The sequence below is a fragment of the Camelina sativa genome, chromosome 3 (assembly GCF_030686135.1).
Source record: "Camelina sativa cultivar CO46 ecotype springtype chromosome 3, ASM3068613v1".
Classification (NCBI taxonomy): Eukaryota; Viridiplantae; Streptophyta; class Magnoliopsida; order Brassicales; family Brassicaceae; genus Camelina; species Camelina sativa.
Genome location: NC_141882.1, coordinates 29,575,452 through 29,585,585, shown reverse-complemented (window position 1 = coordinate 29,585,585; position 10,134 = coordinate 29,575,452). Strand labels below are relative to the sequence as shown.

The 10,134-nt window shown below is 32.1% G+C and overlaps 1 protein-coding gene and 2 pseudogenes across 2 annotated transcripts; all 3 read left to right on the top strand.

Annotated features, from left to right (window-relative positions):
- The first annotated feature begins 1,060 nt into the window (after window positions 1-1,060).
- LOC147947853 (uncharacterized) lies at window positions 1,061-1,549 on the top strand. Its single transcript, XM_087507474.1, has one exon. The coding sequence runs from the start codon at window positions 1,061-1,063 to the stop codon at window positions 1,547-1,549; it is 489 nt and encodes a 162-aa protein (XP_087363600.1).
- A 1,503-nt stretch (window positions 1,550-3,052) lies between these two features.
- LOC147947852 (uncharacterized) lies at window positions 3,053-3,703 on the top strand (annotated as a pseudogene).
- Window positions 3,704-8,798: 5,095 nt separating this feature from the next.
- Window positions 8,799-9,891, top strand: LOC104778250 (ethylene-responsive transcription factor 8 pseudogene; annotated as a pseudogene). Its single transcript, XR_015594592.1, has one exon. The product of XR_015594592.1 is annotated as an ethylene-responsive transcription factor 8 pseudogene (transcript).
- The last annotated feature ends 243 nt before the right edge of the window (window positions 9,892-10,134 follow it).

Here is a 10,134-nt window from a genome sequence, read left to right as displayed (position 1 = left end):
AACAAAAATATTTTGAACCAAAAAGACGAGAATCACAGTACAACAAGCTTTCCACCACGTCCTTAGCCACATATCTCCACTCCAGGAACCGATCTACCCATAAATAGCTTAGAGCTTCTGAGAAATGCTCACAGAAACTTTTAGAGAGAAAACTCTTTTTCTTAAGTGTTTAGAACGACAAAACAACTAACCCCAACTCTAAGGGGTCGACTTCAACCTTATATATGAATCATAGAGTTATCTCGTTAAATCGTGCTAAACCGGAAAAATTAGAATTAACCCGCATGTGAACCAACCACTAACATCGATCGATGTCCTCCCTTGGCGTCGATCGATGCACGAACTGGAAATCCGGTTTGCGGGTGTTACATGAAATCTGTTTTTTCTAAACCATTCATTTCATTAAGCATAAAATTCATACAAAAGTTTATACATCCAAATTTAATATAAAAGAAAAATATGAGTTCAAAAATTCTAAAATTTCATTCATCTGACGAGATCTTAGCCACTTCATTTAGTATTTTCATCCAAAAACGGATGTTCAAACTCTAAATAAACTTAACAAACTCTTGCTAATCACTTTAAGTTAAACCAAATATGACACTGTGGATATAGGGATATGTTTTTTTTGATAAAACTCTATTCAAATGTATAATTCTTTCATTTTTTAAAAATTATAATGTTGGAAAACGATAACCTCATGTATGACCAAATACATAGGATCCCTTGTTTAAGACTAAAAACAGTAAAAAAAAAAATACGTAATAAAGAATAGCATTGTTACCCTGATATAGTTCCTTTAAAGGCAAGCGTTTGGAAAAGAAAGTGCCCCCCAAAAATTCAGCATTTTGTGTGGCAAGCCCTTTCTAGCTGTCTCTCGGTCACGGTAAATTTAAGTCGTCGGGGAATTTCTTGCAATTTGCAATGTGCTCGGTGTGGGTTTCCGAACGAAACTGTTAATCACGCCTTTTTTGAGTGTCCACCCACGCGTCAGGTTTGGGCCCTTTCCAATGTCCCGACGGGCATAGTTGGTTTTTCCACAGCGTCAGTTTTCACAAATATGGATCATTTCCTGGGCTCACAGAATCCAGGATCACATGTTATAGTTTTCCCATGGATTATGTGGTATATTTGGAAAGCTAGGAATGCGAAGGTGTTTGAGAATGTGGTAGAAAAGCCGGACGATGTGGCACGGATGGCAGCCTGCGAGGCAACGGGATGGTTTACGGCTCAGGTTGAGGAGGAGGTTATTACGGTTCCAACGTTCATTGGGCCTCGGTTAGAGAGAGGTAGCGGGTCTCTTCCATCTGTTTTTACCGGATTCCGTTGTTTTGTTGACGATCCTTGGAATGCCACAGAAAAGTTTGCTGGTGCAGGCTGGGTGTGTAGCTCGTCCCAAGGATCATTTTCACTTATAGGTACCTCAAATTTTCGGCGCAGTCTCTCACCACTTCACGCTAAGGTGGAAGCATTTATGTGGGCTTTGCGATGCATGATAGGACACAATTTCAAGGAGGTGGCTTTTTCACAGAATGCTCCGATTTGGTGAAGATGGTGTCTTCACCGTCTGACTGGCAAGCTTTTTCTGCCTATCTTGATGACATCAAAGTGGATATGAAGGAATTCTCAAGTTTCTCTTTGACTTTGATCTCAAGGACTGCAAATGTGCTTGCGGATCGTTTAGCACGACAAGTTCGTACTCAACCGCATGTGGTTACATATATTAACAGTTCCTTTCCATATTGGCTTGTTTGAGTCAATTTTTTATCTTTGTTGTTAAAAAAAAAGGAATAGCATTGAAGAGGTAATAACACATGTAGAACTAATAAAAAGATAAGGTTAAAAGGATGCAGTAGCCTAAAAATTGGTAGTTCAGTTGTAAAACTAATTTGTAAGGTTTTTTTTTTTAAGTTGATCATTCTTTCAATATTTTTTTTGAAGTGATTACTGTAGAAATGTCGATGAGATGTTCCTTCAATCAGTTTAATGTTTAGGAAATAGTATATTAACTCTCATGAAATATACAATAGGAATTACACATGTTTATATAGAGAATAGAATGATAACCTAATTAACCTACTTTCCATAAGTATAAACCATGTAATTATTAAGTTTGCTTGAGAGGGTTGGAGTTTGATTAGTTATGGAGAGAGATCCGATGGGGTTTTTTTTTTCTTCAAGGCAAACAAAAGAACGACAAAAATATTGAAAGAATTTTTTTTTTCTTCAGAAAATTAAATGGAAAGAAGCAGCTTGAGGAAACAACCACAATTTTTTTTATTCTTCAAAAGAAATTCGGTTTGATTTAGAAGCTTATAATAAGCTTGAATGATAGAAGCACTTTTTGCTTGAAAATAAAAATTATAAAAGAGAAGCGATTGGCTTAGATTCAGAGGTATAAGATAATAGACTTGAATAAGAGAAGCTTGATGGCTTACATTCAAAAGTTCATGATGAACTTGAAGGTGGAAACACTTCGCTTAACAAAAAAAATATATATATATAAAATAAATAAATATATAGTTAGATACAGGAACAGAGCCGTTAAATCATTGTGACTCTAATACAATGTAGAAAGATTAATGAGAGATGAACACCTTAGTGTTTAGGAAATAGTAAATTGATTCTCATGAAATATACAATAAGGATTACACATGTATATAAAGAGAATAGAATGATAACGTAATTAACCTACTTTTCATAAGTATAAAATATCGTAATTATTAACAAATATACTCAATATATTATACATATTCTAGATCTTTCTATAATTACTACATTTGATATAGTTTATCATTACATATATGAAAAATATCCTAAATGGTTTTTTTCAATTTTTTCTTTTTGATAGTTAATATAGAAGTTTTGAAATAGTAATATGGTAATTTTTTTTTCACATCATTTGGATCGACTATGTCGAACCTATAAACATAATCTCTAATATGTGGAGTAATGCGACTATTTGGAGCCAAAATCTAACACTTCATTTATTTTCTATGTTTATATGGGTATATTAAAGTATATCTTACCAAATTATAAGAAGTGGCAATATATGGTTAATTGCATATGGCTTTGTTTCCTTCTTAACTACCAAGATGGGCCATGGAAAGGGAAATCAACTGTAGGTAATACAGCAGCGTTTAAAGTCTTTGCAATATGTAACAACATGGCACTGTTCACGTCATTGAGCATTGTTAATTTGTTATTCTTCTCGTTAGCATTCATACCTTACCAGAGGAAACCCTTGAAAAAATTACTAGTGGCCACGCACAGGATGATGTGGGTTTCTGTAAGGTTCATGGCAACGGCTTATGTTGCGGCATCTCGGGTGACCATACCTCATTTCCCCGGATGACGATGCTTGTTTCCGGCTATTGTCTCCATTGCAGGTGGATCATTGACGGTTCTCTTTTCTTTCTAGGAGTTGAGACAATCAGTCATTGGTTTAAGAAGATGCATCGCGTACGAGGAGGACTACCGGTTTGTTTTATCAAGAAATCCCGTGTCAGAGATATACCTCCCATTACAAGGGCCAGCTCAGATCATACAATGCCTTCCCTTGCAAGGACATCCTCAGACTTGGCCGCCTCCGAAGGATCAGGCTACTTCACCTATTGAATCTTTTGGATAAAGTGTCTAGGGAACGTAAACAAGTACTGTACCACCTATGTTGTTTCTTTTAAGAGTGAAAGTCCAAAGAATATTGTCATATATAAATAATATTTAAAATAATTAGTGTTAATCTATTACGCGTGTTTCACAGGAATTTTATCATAGATATTTTAGAGAATTATTAATTGTAAGAGCATCTCTCTATTGATTATTTAGGGAGGGAGGGCGAATTTTTTTTTTTAATTTTAAAAATGAAAAAAAATAATATGAAAGTGTCTTCAAACTCATTTTGAGGTGTTACTACGTAGACATTTTTTATTTCCAAAGTATAGATGTTTTTTTTAATTTTATGACTAAATTATATTTAAGACACCTATGAAAATATTTGGGATAAAGATGGTCTAAATCTCAGTTTCTTCGTGGCAAAAAATATTTGTAGTTCACACTATTCCATATTCCACATTTACGTGTTTATATATGTTTCTAAAACGTACGTGTACACTTTATTCTTTGTAACGTACGTCTCTGGCTCATCAATAGCTAGATGCTATATATATAAGCTTCGAACATGCAGATTTTTTAATTAAAAAGGAAAAAAAATGGATAGAGAAGAAAATCTCTAAAAGCATGCACTTGCATGTCTAGTTACCGGCCGATTGAGTGAAAATAACCCAAATCTCTCTAGTGGAATACGTGTTGTTACTCACGCAGATTCTTTTGTTTGATCGTTATATCCACTTGCTATAACTTTTTTGGATTAGGAAATGGAATTAACTTGGTTATAAACTCATAATCAAGTCATTTATTTGTCTATTTAGTCACTCTTTAAAGTTAAAGTTAATATATATCCCGGTTCCGGTATAAGAAACGAGAAAGAAGTTTTGAATACAACGTTAGCTATAATCGTTAATTAAATAATTAACATAGACTACTAATGATAATGATGTTTAAACTTTCTTTAATTAGTAGTAGAAGAATCTGTGGGCACAACAAGAAAACAAAAGATAAGCCAATCCATTAATCAAGGCGTAAAGACAGAAGTAGGTGTTAAGTGTCGACTGTTGACCAAGTCGTTTAATAAAAAATAAAGAAATGACCTCATGACTCACTGACGGTCTTGGGTCTTCTCCTGCCGTCAAAAATTTAAGTCTTCAGTCTTCAAGAAACTGAAGAGTGAAGAAGAATCCAAAAGACTTGCGGTTAACCGACGCGGCTCTCATCCCTTGAATCTTTATCCACGTGTCACTATTTGTCCACATGGCATGAGAGAATCCAAGAAGAAAAGAAAAAGAGAGCGGCTGGACCGATTTAGCTGACATGAGTCAAAAAAACGTTATTATAATAACGCTATTTTTGTCGAAACGGCTTCGTCGTCTGACGTGAGAGAGAGCGTTCACGCGTTATTTTGCATTACACCGCGGTTCCTGAGCCTCGCGTCCTCGTGATTGTGCCACGTTTCAGAAAATTCTCTCAGATGCGCTGTTGCTTTTTTTTTTTCCGTAAATTTTCCAGATTTTAATGAAATGCCAATATCTGCGTTTCTTTAATAAGCTATTTTAATTATTGTTGTTGTGTGCTAAATAAGTAAAAATTATAAACCATAATTTCACGTGATTGCTAAAGATCGTTTTTATATATATAGCAAGAGGAGGAATGATGTAAAACTTTTTGTTGACAATAATAATTAGCCTTTCATTCGATTTTGATACTATAGTTTTTAGCTGCACACTTATGAATAAAAAAAACTCTAAAAAATATTATAATAAAAAATTTCATATTCTTAAATAAAAAATTTTCAAAAATATTCAAATCTCTCTATTAATTAATTATTATTAATTTATCGATATATTAATAACTTTATAATTTAACAAAATTTCATAGTCCTGACTTTATTTGTTTATAGAAGTTTCGCTGTATAACAACCTTAAATTCAATATTCGACTAAATAATTTCACTCCAACTATGTAAAATCTATATGGTAATACAATAAATAAATGACATATATAATAATTTCCTAAACTACAAGGATCTAGCTTATATGTATGTTCAAATATTCATTTTTACCAAACATGCACACAAATGGTAGCTGTGCATCCTTTTTTTTTTGTCATCACTATATTGAAAAGTACAAAAACAAATTTTCACGATTTTGTTCTTACATTTTACCATTTAAGCATACAAATAATATATCATTTTTTTGGTCGGTACACTAAACTACGATCCGACAAAAAAATTCAGTAATATACCCTTTTTATCAAATGAACACAGAGCCGTGCAGACGTTATAAAAAAAAAACCTTCGTCTGTAGCATCCAATTTTGAGAAAAAATTAACGGCATTAATTTATAATATTTATTACTCTTATAAAGTTTATTCCTAAAAAATATTATATACTTTTATAAATTATATACGAAGATGGGCTTATATATTCTATGTTACAACGTTGAAAACTCAAATATATAGAGAATTTAGAATCAAAATATAGACTCATCTAAAATCTGTTTTTAAACATGAGCTTATACCATGTTAATTAATTAATTAAAAAGAATCAGACAAACTAGTTAAACAGTAAGAATTATAATAGATTTTTGCTAGCTTTGTTTTCGTTGTTAATCATGATCTTTTGATTCTAATGTAAAATAATACAATGGTTAACTTTTATGTCAACATTTTTTTTCATCAAATTGTTTTTGTCAAAGTGTCAACTTAAAATTAATTAATGGTTTAATTTTTATTTCTATTTACTTTGTTTTGGTTAGATGTTTTTCACCCCAATATTTTTTAGAATAGCAAGTAATCATCATAATTGGTAATCTTATTATTAATAGAAAGTTTGGTGAAGAATTATTTGTTTTAATTTATTTGTTTGTTTCTTTATTTATTTTTCTTATAATGATAATGGCGTTCATTTGTAGACATTTTTGTTTGGTTAAACTCAACCATTTTATTTGTCATCGCTTGTGGTATTCGTTAACCTTTGCACGGCTCTGAATGAACATGCAAAAAAAATTATCTCTATATTGTTTGTCATTTTTGTCATTATAATAACGTCATATATAACAACCTGCTAAATTTACAAATTTCAAATATTTTTTGTTTGATAATATATATATTTACCAATTAGACAAGAAAATAACAAATTTTTTGTTGCCCCCGTAACGACATAATAACCGTCCACTAATATACAATGCCAAACTTTTTGTTGGCACGATTGATCTTTTACAAAATAATGTATGTAACGGTCAACTAACTACAATTGGACAATCTGTTCAAAGTATATATCTTTTACCAAATAAGCATGCAAATAAAATAAATACATATTTTTCCGTTATATTAACATCATATATAGCAAACTGCGAAATTACAAAGTTCAAATACTTTTTCCTCGATAATATACATTTTTACCAATTAGACAAGAAAAAAATAATATTTTTGGCGCTACCATAGATATATATTGACGATCCACTAATCTATAAATCCAAATATTTTTTTGAAAATAACATATATAATGGTACACTAAACTACCATCCCAAAATTTTATTTGATAATACATTATTTACCAAATAGACATGCAAATAAAATATATATACTTTTTTATCAAATAGACATGCAAATAAAAGATATATATCATACAACTTTATTAAAATATTTTTTTTGATAATATAGTTTTTTACAAATAACACAAGCAAATAGTAATAATTTTGTTGCTACCATAATGACATACTAATGGTCCACTAATTTACAAGAATTCTTTCTTCCAGAATAACATATATAATGATAAACAAAACAATTCCAGAAAAATTTGTTCCCTAATCTACATTTTTACCAATAAACAAACAAATAATAATTTTTTTTGTTGTCGCTGTAACGACAAATAAAGGTCCACTAATGTACAAATCCTAAAATTTTGTGTGATGAGATTTATGTTTTCTATATAATCTATACAACAGTAAACTAAACTACAAAGGAACAAATTTGTTGGTAATATACATTTTTACCAAATAGACATGCAAATAAAAGATACGCCTTCCTTTTCATAAAAATGTTATTTTAACACATTTTACATAAATTAAAAAAATCTTGAATTATATATGTATGTTCCTGTTTAATAAAGGAATGATGAATTAATTTAATTCAATGAAATGTAGCTCTAGGTTAAAGGTAAATTAAAAATTTAGTGAGTGTAAAAACACTTTGAAAATATGCAATTTTATCAATTAGACAAGCAAATAATAATATTCTATAAAGATAAATAACGGTTCACTAATCTACAAAACCAAAAATTTTGTTTCACAAGATTTATTTTTTACAGAATAACATATATAACGATAAACTAAACAATAGTCGAATAAATTTTTTAAAGTGTATCATTTTTACTAAATAGGCATGCAAATAAAAGGAATATAAATGTTTGTCACTATAGAAACATCATATAACAAACTTAAATATATATATATATATATATATATATATATTTGATAATATTATTTTTGGCTAATTAAACAAGCAAATAATGATTTTTTGTCTCACCATAACGACATGTTAACAGTCCACTAATTTTTGTTCGAAAATAATTATTGTTTTCAATATAACAAGCAAATAATAAATCTTTCCTTCTTTTGGTAATGTATAATTTTTGTGCGAAAGTATTTATTGTTTACAATATAACAATAAATAATAAAGCCCACAACTTAGTTTCATAATATTATAGACATGCAAGGTAGTAAGTTTTATATTTATATCGACACCACATAAAACTCATAATACTAGTATATTATGTGTTAATATTATCATTGTGTCATCATCTAAATTTAAACTCCACGTATATTACATTATTGTTGATTAGAGAAATTACCGAAAAAGATTAGCTAGTAGTAATTAAGTGGCCAAATATACCATGTTTTATAGAGTTAATACAAACATGTTTTCAACCAATTTGTATGATATACCTTTTTAAAATATAGGCCAATAAGGCAGTAACTCTAATTAAGAAAGTAACAGTTTGTACTCGATAACATTATTGAACGTATTGTGATTTGTGCAGTCTTTGTTTCAACGAAAGGGTAAAAAAAAAAAAAATTCTTTGCAGGAGGAGCACTGAACACGTGGCCAGAGATAAATGAATATGTTAACAAAAAAAAAACAGTTTTTAATATGTGTGAGCATGAGAGGAGATAAATTAATTGAAAAAAAGGCATTTGGGTTTGTTTGACTGTTCACAAGAAAGCTCCCCAAAAGGAGCGTTGCTTTACTCCCTCTCTCATTCTCTCTCGCCTCCGATCCTATTTAAGGCTTTTTTTCTTTTGTCATCTCATTCATTGATATCATTACCACAAAACTAAACTCCTTTCTTCACCGATCTTCTCGTTCCTTTCATTCATTTTCGATCAGGCAATGACGACGAACGTGGGTTCCAAACCCGACCCGGTTGTGGTTTCACCACCTCCTACAAACCCGACTCGTGAGAGTACTGGTAACAATCATAATAGTAATAATGCCGCCAAAGAGATTCGTTACAGAGGCGTCAGGAAACGTCCATGGGGACGATACGCAGCTGAGATCCGAGATCCGGTTAAGAAAACTCGTGTCTGGCTAGGCACGTTCGACACGGCTCAGCAAGCGGCGCGTGCTTACGACTCAGCCGCGCGTGAGTTTCGCGGTTCTAAGGCTAAGACCAATTTCCCCACGTTTCTTGAACTCCACGGGAACGCAGTCGGTGGTGGTGGTGGTAATAATAGTCCTTCTTGTCAGAGTAGCTCTGTCGTCAGCTCGTCTTCTTCTCCTAAGGCGGCGCGGTTTGTTACACCGCCGCCGCAGCTAGAACTCAGCTTAGGCGGCGGCGGTGGAGCATACCGTAGGATTCCGGTTACACGTCCTGTTTACTACTTCAACATGACGACGGCGTTTCCTAAGGTGACTGCGTGCGGTTTCCAGAGCGAGTCTGAGACGTCTTCGGTCGTAGATTTCGAAGGTGGAGCTGGGAAGATACCTCAGCCGTTAGATCTGGATCTTAACCTAGCTCCTCCGGCGGAATAGGCCGTGAGTTTTTTATTTTTTTGGGTTATATGTCGTCGTTTCTTTAGAGTAAAAAATAACGTTTTTTTTTAATTTTTCTGCCTTGGAAAAAAAAATATTATCCGTTTTTGTAGAAGTAAGTGGAGAAAAAAGCTAAAATATAGTAATTTTTAGCTGACATGGATAAGCAAAAACAAGTTGTTATGTATATGTAGTATTATTATGAAACCTTATTATATAAAAAAAATCAACGCAATTAACATAATAAGATCTGAATTATGGCAGTAATTTTAGTTTTTTAATTACAGTATGTAGGAGAAATATAAATTATTTGGGGGGGGAGAGGGGGGCGTGTGTGTCTGTAGAAGAAATATATATTATTATTGTATTTGTTTGTTATAGAAAAGACTAAAAATAGTTTTATTGAGTATCGTCGTCGTCGGCTTGAAAAGACAATGGTCCAAGTGTCGTGAACACACACGCACCAATCGTGGGTGAGACCGGACCC

Bases quoted from the DNA above. Each gene is read 5' to 3' on its own strand.
- LOC147947853 (XM_087507474.1), top strand. From the start codon at position 1,061: ATGGATCATTTCCTGGGCTCACAGAATCCAGGATCACATGTTATAGTT.